Raw genomic sequence first — 15,848 nt, 5'->3', positions numbered from 1 at the left:
CTTGTGGTGGACTGTCCCTCTGCATCATCACATCCAATGCACGGCTACAAATCCTGAATAGGTCTTGATGATGTCAGAACCTTAGGCCACTGGAGACCTTAGGCGACTGGTCTAGCAGTACGGGGGAGCTGAGGATCGGGTAAGTAAATCTTCTTTTCCGTGGTCTCTAGACCCAAAGGAGCAGTTAACTTCTTCAGTGCAGGTGCAGTCCCACTGCAAGGAAAACGTTCAGTTTTCAGAGTTGGGCTTTAATATTACACACACTTCACTTTCTCAGATACTGATGTCACTATTTCATGCTGTGTAGACCCAGCCTATCCATAAATAGTTTCCTAATTTCTGTTTTTATTACATAATTCGGAGATATTTGCCAGTAGTATCACAAAGCCCCATGCTACTCTCCCCAGACTTGCCAATAAGAACCTCCAGGTGTTTGGTAATGTCCGTCTAATTCTTCTTCCAGCTCCCGTCATTGCGGCTTCCAGATAACAGCACCGAGGGAATTCTGTTTTGTGTCTCCTTTCATGTTTAGTATTAAGTGCTTCTTCAAGAGTCTTTGCAAACAACACCATGTCGGAGCAACTTGTGGAAAAGATTATTTCGTTGGATGCCTTCCTTGGTTAATAGGAAGTTTTAAAGCTTAAAGTGGTTCTAAAGGCTAAACATTTTCTACCTAACTGCATTCCTTGCATTAAAGTAAAAAATGAGCATCAGGAGACATTTCCCAGTGCTGTCAATCAAAGTCAGTGATGAGAGAGCTGGGGCGGGGCAGAGTCCCGATGTCTGTGTCAATGGATGTAGTAGCTGACACCAATGTTGGGGGTTATTATTGCATCCACTGACACCAATCCTGGGGTTATTATTGCATCCACTGACAGCAATGCTGGGAGTTGTTATTGTGTCCACTGACACCAATGTTGGGGGTTATTATTGTGTAGCGCCCCCTTACTTTCAGTATGGGCACTACGCTAAAGTTAGTGGGGAATGGGGGAGTTATTTTGCTCCCATTCACAATTTTCGAAATTATGGGCTGCTGTCATTCCTGAACGGTCCTGTGGGTCAGTCTGCGCTCCAGGGGTGTTGGTTTCACCCCTGGGCGACAGGTTGCACTAGAGGGGTTCTGGCAGAGCCGCTTTTCCCCAGCAGCCAATTAGAGGAGTTTTCCCTCGTGGAGCATGCTGGGGAGGAGTATATCTGTGGCAGACGTCATTTTTCAGTGTGCTTTGCGGGTTCCTGGTTCCAGGTGCGGCACCCACCTTCAGGGTGTGCGCATCCAACGGACCCCGGTGATGGCCTACCAGGCCAGGGAAGCATTCTAAGCGGAGTTCCATGTTCCTGAGAGGGGCCCCAGTGACTCACTGGGTCCCCAGTTTTATTGAAAGGATCCCAGGCTGGGTGCCGTTCGATTGGGGGGTCGGCTTGAGGAGAACCCGGAGGCAGGTTGTCCAACAGGGCTTGAACGAACCATCGGGGATCTGGTGACCGGAATGTTGGCAGGTACACTATTGCTGTCATCTGGTGACCTATGCTTAATCTACTGGGAGGATTCGCTCAGTATCAATTTGTCCATTTAGCTTAAATAAGTATATGGCCTGTGGCAGAGGCCTAGAGCCAGGTCTGTGGCAGAGACCTGTTCCTCCCAGCAACAAAAAGTGACACTTCGGCTGCCAGGCATGTGGCAGAAGTCTGTCCGGGGGCACTTCACCCACTCTGGCTAGAGTGGCGACGAATGGTGACTACAATCATTGTGCTACTGAGAGCAGGATTGCTCTTTCTATATGGGGGCCTGATACCGCAAAGTTCTCTATCGCTTCATCAACCTTTTCCTTCCTACTGCATGTTGATGTTGGCTATGTTGGGCCTAAAATAAAGCATTTGAAAACCTTCCTCCATGTACTGGACATTCGCTCACTACTTTATTCATCAGCTACACCCCTAGACAACTCTGAAGTAACTTAATATGCCGATCCCAACAACAAACCAGCGGTTCCTTCGGGGGTAGCGCTACAATTGCATCCACTGACACCAACACTGGGGGGTATTATTGCATCAACTGACTCCAATACTGGAAGTTATTGTTGTGTCCACCGACACCAACGCTGAGGGTTATTATTATGTCCACTGATACCAGTGCTGGAAGTTATTATTGTATTCACTGACACCAATTCTGGAGGCTATTATTGCGTCCACTGAAACCAATTCTGGAGGCTATTATTGCGTCTACTGACACCAATTCTGGAGGCTATTATTGCGTCCACTAAAACCAATAATGGAGGTTATTATTGCATCCACTAAAACAAATTCTGGAGGTTATTATTACATCCACTGACACAAATTCTGGAGGTTAATATTGTATCCACGGACATAAATGTTGGAGGTTTTGTACTCCAACTTCTTCAGTGGGCTTTGTGATACACTGCAAAAATGCAGCAGAACCAAAGTTGTTGGGTGTTGAGGTGTGAAAATGCGCGGCTATTGTTCAGTCCTCTGTAGATGTCGGGGCCCGCACTTGTGGCCAGGGCAGCTGATAAGCCAGTACAACTGGCCCTGTTGTACCGGGTCTGGCATTATCAGCTCAGCAGGGGGGTCCCACAGCTTTACAGACAGTTCAGTGGAGAAAAAGGGGGTTTCTAAATTACACCCCCTGCTCAGCCTTAGGGGGTGTATTACTACAATGGGGCCCCTCTTTGATGAAGTGATGATGGAGCAGTCGAGGGACTTTTTGTTAAATTTCGAGCACATGCGTATTCCGTGCCTGCTTCGCATGTTGCTGGCTGCTCTGCTCAAGTCCCGGGCAGCCTGCCGTTGCAACTGCCCATTGCCTTCATTGGCGGAGTGATCTTGCTCTGCTTAGTAGCCGAGATCGAGAGGCTTATGGGCTTAGGTGAGGTGGGCAGGCTGTGGCAGCAGGTAACTGACAGGGAGCAGAAGGAGCCAAAATAACATTATGGTAGCAAAACACAGACTTTAAGTTAGTGACAAAGAAATGTAAGTGCAATTTCAGCTGTTTAAAAAACAGACCTTCAATCCCAAAATGGAATATTTCTCCTTACAGCCCCCCATGCTCTGCAATAATAATTATATTTTTTTGCTTGTTTATATTTAAAAAAAAATATTTTCAAGTGACCCTGCCCCATCATCATTCTTACCTAGGTGAGAATGACGTATACCTGCTCCTGCTGCCTCCTTGATTATGTATGTCACATATCCCAGGAGTCTGCGTAAGCAGGGAACTTAAAGGTAAACATGGTGGCACAGGGTTGCAGCACCTGAACAGCAGATTGCAGCAGGACAATGCTGTATCTTCTGGGCAGGTGTGTATTGAGGACAATGCTGTATCTTCTGGGCAGGTGCGTATTGAGGACAATGCTGTATCTTCTGGGCAGGTGCGTATTGAGGACAATGCTGTATCTTCTGGGTGGGTGAGTATTGAGGACAATTCTGTATCTTCTGGGCAGGTGCATATTGAGGACAATGCTGTATCTTCTGGGCAGGTGAGTATTGAGGACAATGCTGTATCTTCTGGACGGGTGAGTATTGAGGACTATGTTGTATCTTCTGGGTGGGTGAGTATTGAGGACAATGCTGTATCTTCTGGGCAGATGAGTATTGAGGACAATGCTGCATCTTCTGGGCAGGTGAGTATTGAAAACAATGCTGTATCTTCTGGGCAGGTGAGTGTTGAGGACAATGCTGTATCTTCTGGGCAGGTGCATATTGAGGACAATGCTGTATCTTCTGGATGGGTGAGTATTGAGGACTATGCTGTATCTTCTGGGCAGGTGAGTATTGAGGACAATGCTGTATCTTCTGGGCAGGTGAGTATTGAGGGAAATGCTGTATCTTCTGGAAGGGTGAGTATTGAGGACAATGCTGTATCTTCTGGGCAGGTGAGTATTGAGGACAATGCTGTATCTTCTGGGCAGGTGAGTATTGAGGACAACGCTGTATCTTCTGGAAGGGTGAGTATTGAGGACAATGCTGTATCTTCTGGGCAGGTGAGTATTGAGGACAATGCTGTATCTTCTGGGCGAGTGAGTATTGAGGAATGCTGTATCTTCTGGGCAAGTGAGTATTGAGGACAATGCTGCATAACAAGTAAAACATTCTGGGGAATAGGGGAAAAGGGGAGAGTGTATAGTCATTTTCACATTGGGGGGGGGGGGGCATATTTAAATAACGAGGGTTTAAAAGAAAAATCCCATGCAAAGGCTCCTGGTGACCAATATGAACAGAGCTCCAGCCACTTTGTGCACACTGGCAGGACCAACAAAAACTCTAATAAAGGACCATCAGCAATGACCTCTATTATTGATGACGTAGCTTCACTTCACTTTACTCAGGATAATAAGGCTATCCTAATGGTGTACTTGGCAAGTGCCCTGTACCATTAATATGGTTCATTACATGGCAATTATGATGAACGATTACTGTAATTAAAGTACATTTATAGCCCAGTTAGCCTGTCTCTTCATTTGTAATTGCACCCTTAAGGTTCATTCACACCATTGGGTAAGGTGGGAGATAGTCTGTGACTCCCTAAACAGTTTTGGGCAATGATATTATGATAAACCCATAAAGTGGGGTTATTTGCTCATAGTAGGGTGACCACATTTCCAAACTGCTATTCAGGGACACCCCCCTCCTTCACAAAAAATTCAAATTTTAAAGGCTTATATGCAAGTAGTTGGCCATAATAGGGGTATGGTGGTCCGGGTACTGCCTTGGGAGGGGGGGGGGGGGACAGAATGTATCAATGCAAAACAAAATTTACAATTTTTCAGGAGCAGTGATTCTAATTATGCTTAAAGTGCAACAATAAAAATGAACAATTCCTCTAAATATAGCGCCTGGGGGGTCCCCTTAGTCTGCTTATAAAGTGGTGCATGTGTACCATGTATAGAACATGCTGCAGCAAAAATGACATATCGAAAGAAACAAAAAACACTAGTCAAATCACATTTAAATTGACTCACGGTTGCTATTGAAAAATCAAAAGCAAAAAATCCCTAGTGCCCCCCCACCCCAAAGAACCTTGTAACCATCCTACCCTGGCTGGTGGTTGTGGTGGCATGCAGGTAGGGGGGTTGTCAGAATCTGGAACCCCCAAAGGGTCTGGAATGGTCTAGGGGAGGGGGAACCCACGCTGTTTTTTATTTTTTTTTCTATTGCCAATTTTTTTTTATATTCAGCTGTCAGCGGGGAAGCCCATTGACAGCTGATGACTCATCAGTTGTTAAAGTGGTGGTTCACCCTTATTGACAACTTTCCATCATAAAATGAGGCATAGTAGCGCGAGCTACAGTATGCCTGTATTTATTTTTTTAGTCCGGTACTCACAGTGCAATCCTAGCGAGACGATTCCGACTCCCCGCGGGGAATGGGCGTTCCTATCCAGAGGGAGCATGATTGACGGCCGGCTATGGCACGTCACGCTCCCCGAAGATAGCCGGAGTAGGTCTCGGCTCTTCACGGCGCCTGCGCAGGCGCCATGAATCGCCAAGTCCTATTTCGGCTATTTCCGGAGAAGCGTGACGCGCCATAGCCAGCGGTCAATCATGCTGCCTCTGGATAGGAACGCCCAGGAGTCGGAATCGTCTCGCTAGGATTGCACAGTGAGTACCGGACTAAAAAAATAAATGCAGGCATACTGTAGCTCACGCTACTATGCCTCATTGTATGCTAGAGGAAAAAAAAAAAATATTTTTTATTAATAGGGTGAACCCCCGCTTTAAGGATGCCGGCTTCCCAGCCCCGCTCCTCAACAAGCAGCTTTTACTGCTCCCTGGCTGGGCGCAGTGCATTGCAGGGCATTTGGTGGGGCGAACACCCTGGACTAGGAAACAGACAGTTTCCATTGTCGGCTCATCGGGTGGCTGTGTCCGTTTCATTCCGGGACACTGTATTGTCCTGGAATGAAGGTGCCCGGGACCCGGGACAGAACTGCAAAATGCGGGACTGTCCCGGGCAATCCGGGACACGTGGTCACCCTAGCTCATAGAGAGTTTGACTTGAAATCTACAGTATAGTAGGGAGATCAGATAGAGGCAGAGGTACAGATTTTAGGCAAGACACATGAGGCCAAATGTTCTTTAACCATTTGCCAAACGGCCAATTCTGAAGCCTCGTACACACGACAGAGGAACTCGATGGGCGAAACACATAGTTTTCCTCGTCGAGTTCCTTGTTAGGCTGGCGAGAAACTCGACAAGGCAAGTTTCTCCATTCCCGTCGAGGAAATAGAGAACTTGCTCTCTTTTTGGCTCTTCGAGTTTGTCAACAGTTTCCTCGACGAAAATGTACACACGACCGTTTTCCTCGGCAAAAAAATATCTCCCAGCAAGTTTCTTGCTGTTTTTTGCCGAGAAACTCGGTTGTGTCTTTTTTGCTAGAAAATTACTTAGAACCCCCAAACATTATATATATATATATATATATATATATATATATATTAATTAGCAGAGGCCTTAGAGAATAAAATAGAGGTCATAGCAATTTTTTATGTCACACGTTTTTTGTGCAGTGATTTTTGGGGGAAAATATACTTTAATAAGTTTGTAACGCCCTGCTCCCAAAGAGTGGACGCTATGTGTTAAAATTGTGGTTATCTGAGCAGTAGTTGGCTCAGAAGGATTATGTCTAAATTGTGGCTCTGTCTCAGTTCAGTTGGTTGCATGATTTTCCTTCTGACGGCGGGTGTCGCTGTTGCCGCTGGTCAGGGTTGGAAAGGTAGCAGGCTGGATGCATTGGGTACCTCTTTCCCGTAGACAGCTCAGAGGGCGTGGTGAACCCGCTGTGCATTCTGGGAGTGGGTACTTAAGAGGCAGACACCATTTTGAGGGTTCGTCTTTCGATCCTCACCTGAGTGCCCTCTAGGTCTCGTTGGCCTGAGGCCTCGTAACTGAGATTTAGGCCCAGAAGTTACTGGGGCCTACTGATCCAGGGATGATCCTGTGTCGCCTTGCCTGATGGAAGGGACCGAGCAATTGAGGACTCAATTTGAGGATGTATCCGGATCAAAGTTTGCCTCGCAGTGCTACTGGAACGGCTGAAAGATCCTGGCACTGAGAGCTGTGTACTTTTCCTTCAGAAGCTAACCAAGTGAGGGGTTGCACAAGTCTGTGGCAGGGACTATCGAACAAATCCTAAATTCACAAAGTCTGTGGCAGAGACTAATGAACACATTTTACTACCAAGTCTGTGGCAGATACTTTCTTTGATCGAGCTTCACACCGGCCGCTAGGACAGTGAGAGTGGGCCTATCCGGTGGTTGCAGAGTCCAGCGTGAAGACAGTTGTTCCTCTGGACCTAGGAGAATATCCGTGATCTGCAGGTAAGATACCCGAGTCCTTCCCCATCCCTCTATCCCTCTGTTGGAAAGTTTGGCTGTCCAGAAGACTGCAGTATTCAAGGGAACATCTGCCCAGACTATGCACACTAAAGTATCTACATCTTGTACATACAGCATAGCTCCCAACTGTCCCTGATTTTGAGGGACTGTCCCTGATTTGGAGCAATGTCCCTCTGTCCTTCTTTCCCCCTCATTTTGGTCTGATCTATACAGTTGTATATAAAATGCACTTTTCATCCTTCTAAAAGTGTTTCCCAGTGCTAAACCTTTCATCCAAATTTGAAATTGCTGCATTTGTAAAGTTTACAAGCCAATATAAAGGAATAGTAGTATCCCTTGTGGATCTAATTAACCTTTTTTTTGGTTAATTCTCCTTTAAGGGGGTGTGACAGGGGGCGTGTCCTAAGCCTACATACGTTTGCTAGTAGGTGTCCCTCATTCCCATCTCAAAATGTTGGGAGGTATGCATACAGTATGCAGTAACACCTTTTAAAACAAGCCTAATGTACCTCTGTTGGTATAGGCATTGTGGAGAAATAAATCATCAAATTCCCAAATGAGGCACTGAAATCTCAGCTTTTCCTATGAGAGCAGATATTGGCAGCCTGCCAGCCTCCTGAATTATTACAACCCCCAAGGCATACCATACATATGAGATATCCAATCTGACTGTTAGATTGACTCATAGGAGACCATAGTTTCATGCCTATGGCCACTTATACCAGGATGCATATTGTAATTTACAGGATGTGTGCACCCAAAACTGATATTTCAGTGTTTTGGTAGATGCTGGAGAGTTAAACCACCTGCATATCTACTAACTTTATGGGAAGCGATAAAGGACATCTTTTAGCACAATCTATTCACACAAAGCATGCCCCTATCAGTTTCCTCAAATACACAGACCAAGAATTAAAATGCCAAAATTGATTAGTTAAACCCACAAGTCCTTTTTTTGCCAAATCGTTTTCCTTTATATTGGGTAATAAAAACCGGGTCAATAATATAGAGGTTGGATTAAAGGTTTAGTGTTGTATAGCACTTTTGCTATTTAATCATTTCATTTTATTAGAGCTCTATATAGCAGCAGGGACAACTGAGGATGAGACAGAGACAAAGGGATTTGGCTATAAAAGAGGGACAGTTAGGACATGTGCATTTGACAGTTCCTTCTATATCTTCAAGACTCTATTGGTGAAATTTCTGCTTTGAGTTCCTGGGTCTATACCATTATGAAGGGCTCCCACTATCCCTATGCTGAGTTCCTGGGTCTACATACTCATTGGGCCAAATTCCCAAAAACGTAGCCTAACTTAAATTTCAGCAGTTAAGTTACACTGACTTAAAATTTCTACCTAAGTGCCCGATCCACAAAGCACTTACCTAGAAATTACACGCCGTGTAACTTAAGTGCCTCCGTCGCAAGGCGGTCCTCCTCTCCGGGGGGCGATTACTATTTAAATGAGGCGCGCTCCCGCGCCGGCCGTACTGCGCATGCGTGTGACGTAATTTTCCCGACGTGCAGCGTGCAAACGTAATTTACGCCGGGCTTTGTGGATTGCGACGGGACAATAAAGTTGCGACGGGTGAAAAAAAAAATACGCGCCGAAAAAAAAAAAAAAGAAAAATTGACAGCGTCGCTCGGCATGCATTCCTGAGGGAGAACTCCATGCCAATTTTCAAAGAAAAAACCGGCATGGGTTCCCCCCCCAGGAGCATACCAGGCCCTTAGGTCTGGTATGGGTTGTAAGGAGACCCCCCCTATGCCGAAAATTCGACGTAGGGGGTCCCCCTACAATCCATACCAGACCCGTATCCAAAGCACGCTACCCGGCCGGTCAGGAAAGGGAGTGGGGACAAGCGAGCGCCCCCCCCCTCCTGAGCCGTGCCCGGCCGCATGCCCTCAACATGGGGGGGTTGGGTGCTCTGGGGCAGGGGGGCGCACTGCGGGCCCCCCCACCCCAGAGCACCCTGTCCCCATGTTGATGAGGACAGGACCTCTTCCCGACAACCCTTGCCGTTGGTTGTCGGGGTCTGCGGGCGGGGGCTTATCGGAATCTGGGAGTCCCCTCAAATAAGGGGGCCCCCAGATACCGGCCCCCCACCCTAAGTGAATGGATATGGGGTACATCGTACCCCTACCCATTCACCTGGAGGCAAAGTGATAGTTATTAAACACACAACACAAGGGTTTTTAAAATCATTTATTAGTCTGCTCCGGAGGCCCCCCCTGTCTTCTTTAGCTCTAATACCAGGGGGGGCTTCTTCTTCCGCTCTCCGGGGGTCTTCTCCGCTCTCCGGGGGGGGCTTCTTCTTCCGCTCTCCGGGGGTCTTCTCCGCTCTCCGGGGGGGGGCTTCTTCTTCCACTCTCCGGGGGGGGGTCTTCTCCGCTCTCCGGGGGTCTTCTTCTATCTTCGCCGCTCTCCGCTGTTGACTCGGCGCACCCCGGTTCTTCTGCAGCTGTCCGGTGCCTTCTTCTTCAGCGCTGGCTGCCTGCTATCTTCGTGTGTTAGCTCAATTACTAGCAGGCAGCCAGCGCGGTCTTCTGTGACGTCATGTTCTTCTTCTCCCTTCTTCCGATGTTGACACGTCGCCTCTTCTCACTGCAATGATGGAAGCGCGCCTTGCATCCCATTTATATAGGCATCACCGTCCCATCTTGCTCCGGTAGGTACCCACGTGGTGGGTGCACGTGGGTAGGCACCCACCACGTGGGTACCTACCGGAGCATGATGGGACGGTGATGCCTATATAAATGGGATGCAAGGCGCGCTTCCATCATTGCAGTGAGAAGAGGCGACGTGTCAACATCGGAAGAAGGGAGAAGAAGAACATGACATCACAGAAGACCGTGCTGGCTGCCTGCTAGTAATTGAGCTAACACACGAAGATAGCAGGCAGCCAGCGCTGAAGAAGAAGGCACCGGACAGCTGCAGAAGAACCGGGGTGCGCCGAGTCAACAGCAGAGAGCGGCGAAGATAGAAGAAGACCCCCGGAGAGCGGAGAAGACCCCCCCCCGGAGAGTGGAAGAAGAAGCCCCCCCGGAGAGCGGAGAAGACCCCCGGAGAGCGGAAGAAGAAGCCCTCCCTGGTATTAGAGCTAAAGAAGACAGGGGGGGCCTCCGGAGCAGACTAATAAATGATTTTAAAAACCCTTGTGTTGTGAGTTTAATAACTATCACTTTGCCTCCAGGTGAATGGGTAGGGGTACGATGTACCCCATATCCATTCACTTAGGGTGGGGGGCCGGTATCTGGGGGCCCCCTTATTTGAGGGGACTCCCAGATTCCGATAAGCCCCCGCCCGCAGACCCCGACAACCAACGGCAAGGGTTGTCGGGAAGAGGTCCTGTCCTCATCAACATGGGGACAGGGTGCTCTGGGGTGGGGGGGCCCGCAGTGCGCCCCCCTGCCCCAGAGCACCCAACCCCCCCATGTTGAGGGCATGCGGCCTGGCACGGCTCAGGAGGGGGGGGCGCTCGCTCATCCCCACTCCCTTTCCTGACCGGCCGGGTAGCGTGCTTTGGATACGGGTCTGGTATGGATTGTAGGGGGACCCCCTACGTCGAATTTTCGGCGTAGGGGGGGTCTCCTTACAACCCATACCAGACCTAAGGGCCTGGTATGCTCCTGGGGGGGGGAACCCATGCCGGTTTTGATTTTACAAATTGCCGTGGAGTTCTCCCTCGGGAATGCATACCAAATGCCGTCGCTTGAATGGGCTTTTACATGGTGTGACTAACTTTCCACATTGTAAAACCAGCCCTAGTTTTGCGCAAGCAAATCGGAACTTACGCAGAAATCACAATGCTGAAATGCTTTGTGGATCTGCTTAAGTCCTCATTTGCATACTCAAAGCGGCATTTCAATGAGAAATGCCCCCAGCGGCGGATGCGGTACTGCATCCTAAGATCTGACCGTGTAAGTGTCTTACACATGTCAGATCTTCTGCCTAACTTTGGAAAAAGCCTTTTGAGGATCGTTTCCAAAGTTAGGCACAGAGATAAGCAGGCTGAACAGCAGTTCCGCCTACCTATCTCTTTTGAGAATTTGGCCCATTGTGCCTATTTTGAAGGACTACCACTATCCCTACTTTGAGATCCCAGGTCAACACATATGCTTTGCAAATTATATAGGGCTCCCCATCTCTAAGCTGAGTTCAAAGGTCTACACACTTAATTTGCCCCTTATGAAGGGCTCCCCATGACCCCATCCCTATGCTAGTTCTCTGGTCTACACATATGCTTTGGCCATTATGAAGGGCTGCCACCATCCCTACACTGAGTTCCCAGGTCCATGCATATGCTTTGTCCATTATGAAGGGTCCCTCATCCCTATGCTGAGTTTCCCAGTCTACACAAGTCCTTTTCCCCTTATGAAGGGCTCCCACCAACCCTATGCTGAGTTCCCTGGTCTACATGTGTGCTTTACCTATTGTGAAGAAATCCCAATCCCTACGCTGAGTTCAGGGTTCTGCACCCTGTTTTGTCCATTATAAAGGGCTCCGACCATGCCTACGATGAGTTACCATGTCCACACATATGCTTTGCCCACTATAAGGGGCTCCCAACCATCCCTATGCTGAGTTCCCTGTTCTTCACACATGCTTTGTCCATTAGGAAGGGTCCCTCATCCCTAAGCTGTGTTTCCCAGTCTACACAAGTTCTTTTTTTCTCTTATGAACGGCTCCCACCAACCCTATGCTGAGTTCCCTGGTCTACACGTGTGCTTTAACTATTGTGAAGAAATCCCAATCCCTACGCTGAGTTCAGGGTTCTGCACCCTGTTTTGTCCATTATAAAGGGCTCCGACCATGCCTATGATGAGTTACCATGTCCACACATATGTATTGCCCATTATGAGGGACTCCCATCATCCCTATGTTAAGTTCCCGGGTCTACACACATGTTTTTTAATTTATGAGGGGCTCCCACCATCCCTACGCTAAGTTCCCAGGTCTACACATGGGCTTTGCTCATTATGAGAGGCTCCCACCATCCCTTTGTTGAGTTCCCTGGTCTACACACATGTTTTGCCCATTATAAAGGACTCCTACCATCCATAAGCTGAGTTCCTGGGTCTACACATATGCTTTGCCCATTATGAAGGGATCCCAATCCCTACGCTGAGTTCATGGTTCTCCGCACATGTTTTGCACATTATGAAGGGCCCCCACCATCCCTATGCTGAGTTCCCAGGTCCACACAGGTGTATTGCCATTATGAGGAACTCCCATCATCCCTGTTAAGTTCCCTGGTCTACACACGTGCTGTTCCCATTATGAGGGGCTCCCACCATCCCTACGCTGAGTTCCCTGGTCTACACAAGTTTTTTGCCCATTTTTAAAGACTTCCACCACCGTTACATTAAGTTCCCGGGTCTACACATGTGCTTTGCCCATTATGAAGGGATCACAATCTTTACGTTGAGTTCATGGTTTTACACACATTTTGCCCATTATGAAGGGCTCCCAACATCCCTATGCTTCCTAGCTCCAGACAGATGCATTGCCCATTATGAGGGACTCCCACCATCTGTGCTGACATTATTTATTATATACTATGGAGAATGTATAAGTTGGTGGAACACGGAAAAGTGTGCGGAAACAGCCAAACCTCTCAGATGGAGTTTGGAACAATGGCAAAGAAAACTCACTGGGGTAGATTCAGGTAGCAATTACGCCTGCGTATCCATAGATACGCAGCGTAATTGCTAAGTAGCGCCGGCGTATCGACTTTCTGTATTCAGAAAGCTCAATACGCCGACTGTAGCCTAAGATATGACTGGCATAAGGCTCTTATGCCGTCGTATCTTAGGCTGCATTCTGACGCTGGCCGCTAGGTGGCGTTCCCGTAGTGGTCAGCGTAGAGTATGCAAATTGCATACTCACGCCGATTCACAAACGTACGCGCGCCCGGCGTTCGAGTTTTACGTCGTTTGCGTACGGCGCTTCTGTCGTAAGGCTGCTCCTGCTATTAGGAGGCGCAGCCAGGGCCGGCCCTACCATGGGACCCGATGGTACCATTGTACCAGGCAGCACTTTCAGGGGGACAGCAAATTTCCTGCCCGCACGCCATCCCATTCCGCCAGCTCCACTCTCCACTCCACTGTGGGGCTAATTGCCGCCCGACCGCTCCTCCCGTTCCGGTCTCCGCTCCACTGTGGGGTTAATTGCACGAATAGAGCCATACCAGGTCCTTTTTATACTCCTATATACATGTATAGAGCCATGATAGGTCCACTTTAGTTATCATGATATAAAATAATGGATGTGGGGGCATTTTGGTGAACGTAATTTTTTTTGGGGGGGGGGCAGCATTTCATTCTTGGTACCAGGCAGCACAATGTCTTGGGCCGGCACTGGGCGCAGCCAATGCTAAGTATGGACGTCGTTCCCGCGTCGCGTTTTTCGAAATTTGCGTCAGTGGATCGTGAATGGCGCTGGACGCCATTTACATTCCCGTCTAAGCAAATGACGTCCTTGCGACGTCATTTACCGCAATGCACGTCGGGAAAGTTTCCCGACGGAGCATGCGCACTACGTTCGGCGCGGGAACGCGCCTAATTTAAATGATCCACGCACCCTACGGGATCATTTGAATCACGCGCGCTTACGCCGGCCTTTTTTACGAAACGCCTTCGCAAATTACGGAGCAAATGCTTCGTGAATGAAGCGTAGCGCAAGTAATTTACGGAGGCGTAGCGTAAAAACCAAACGCTGCGCCGCCGCAACAGTGCGCGCCCCTACCTGAATCTACCCCACTGTTGGAGCATCCAAGACATGGAATAAGACAGGGGCTGGTTAAGTCTACCAGGCATCGGCTAGGACTAAAATATAACTTTTGGGAGGAGTGATCCTTTAAACTATATCTTGTTTTTCAATCATCATTGAGATGCTCTATACAGAAGTTAGCTGAGGTCTTGTGGCACTCCTGGCATACTGAATGCACATAATAAAATTGATCGTTTTTCTTTTTGGCATATCTTGACCTCAGTTTCTCCGGTACAGTAACAGCTGTGGAATTCCAAGCAAGATGCCAGTGTCTTACCTTTCATTGTTCTCTTGTGGCTGCAAACAGTTGAATCCAATGGATATTCCTCTCTCCTGAACTCTCTTCCAGTGCAACTGGACACTTTAATCTCCGTCAAAAAGGGAAATCGCTAATGGGATTAAAGCAGGTGACTTCTCCTTCTTAAATTTTTGGGGTCATTATGACCTTCAGGGATGCAGAAGCCTTCCAGTTGTCACAGATGTCATGCATGCCTTCGAAATAATTTGCGACTGTGCTTAAGGCGATTCTTCCCCAGCCAGATAACATCCTCTTCAGCGAATCATCTATTGAGATACTGCTTGTTACAGCCGCTCGGAGGGATGCAAGCTCATCCCAAAAAGACGTTCTCCTTTGGTCTGCCGCCCAGACAAACTTCCTTGAAGGACACAAATGCGGAGTGTTTGAAAGCTTCTAAGTGCGAAGACTGACTGCTTCAGGCTCAGCCTGCGAAAAGATTTGGACTTTTTCCACTGCAGGCAAGCAGAAATATGACACAGTTAAGTGTACGCTGTACAGAGGGATCCTAGCCCCCACCCATTCCATAAAAAAAGGAAAAAAATAATGTCAAACAAATGTCGAAGCCAAGAGGCGGCTGAAAATTTGATTATAGAGGCTAGGCAAGTTTAACTAGCGAAATTCGATCAGTTCAGGAGGCAGTGGAAAGGGCAGCGATGTTGGGCAAACATTAGTAACCAATCAGATGATAATCTGTGGAAGGAAGAGCAATGAAAGGTTATTTTTAACCTTTCTAACCTTCTTGCACTGGCATGTGGCTCTTTCTAGGACTGACCAATCTTTGTTCCTAAATTTATTCCTAATTATAAATTATTTTGGACTGTAGGATAGGGTGACCAGACATCCCCGATTTCAGACTGGCTCCGGGGACAGTGTCCTCAATCCGGGGGCTGTCCCCGGAAATCGGATTTGTCCACGGATTTGAGTGGCATGGGGGAGGACATCTGGTACTCTCACCCTGGGTGCAACATTTAGGGGGGGGCATAAAATCATTACTGTGCCCCCCAAGTGTGCTGTGTTGCTCCCCCGCCCAGGGACTCCTATGGTCTAAAATTAATAAATGCAAGTGTCCTGAATCCTGAAAAGGAATAGGCAAATCAACTACCGGTAATAAATCACCCAGTTGATTTGCCTATTCCTTTTCAGGATTCAGGACACTTGCATTTATTAATTACTAGCTGAATACCCGGCGTTGCCCGGTCTTCCTATCTTAACCTTTTGGGGAGGAAAATCATAGTAATATAAATATACCCATCTTTTATATAAGGGTGTAGGTAAGGGTTAATTTAACTGTCATATATTTTTATTTGGCATATAAGTAATATGTGTACCAGGTATTATTGAAATATCTCCAGGCGTACAGAAGTTATGTGGGAACATACATTTCCCATTGATTTGCATGGGACTTTAAACAAAAACCCCGACCCTCACA

General features: G+C 47.9%; 1 protein-coding gene across 2 annotated transcripts in view; it reads right to left on the bottom strand.

The window, feature by feature from the left end:
* SCARA3 (scavenger receptor class A member 3) overlaps positions 1–14,900 on the bottom strand; it is a 67,078-nt gene extending 52,178 nt beyond the window's left edge. For both annotated transcript variants that reach the window (XM_040348329.1, XM_040348330.1), the window contains exon 1: positions 14,399–14,900. In XM_040348329.1, coding sequence (XP_040204263.1) covers positions 14,399–14,405 — 7 coding nt within the window. In that variant the 5' untranslated portion in view covers positions 14,406–14,900. The remainder of the gene's footprint in view (positions 1–14,398) is intronic.
* Positions 14,901–15,848: the final 948 nt, after the last annotated feature.

The sequence above is a fragment of the Rana temporaria genome, chromosome 4, assembly GCF_905171775.1.
Source record: "Rana temporaria chromosome 4, aRanTem1.1, whole genome shotgun sequence".
Taxonomy (NCBI): Eukaryota; Metazoa; Chordata; class Amphibia; order Anura; family Ranidae; genus Rana; species Rana temporaria.
This window is presented reverse-complemented; position numbering and strand designations above follow the sequence as displayed.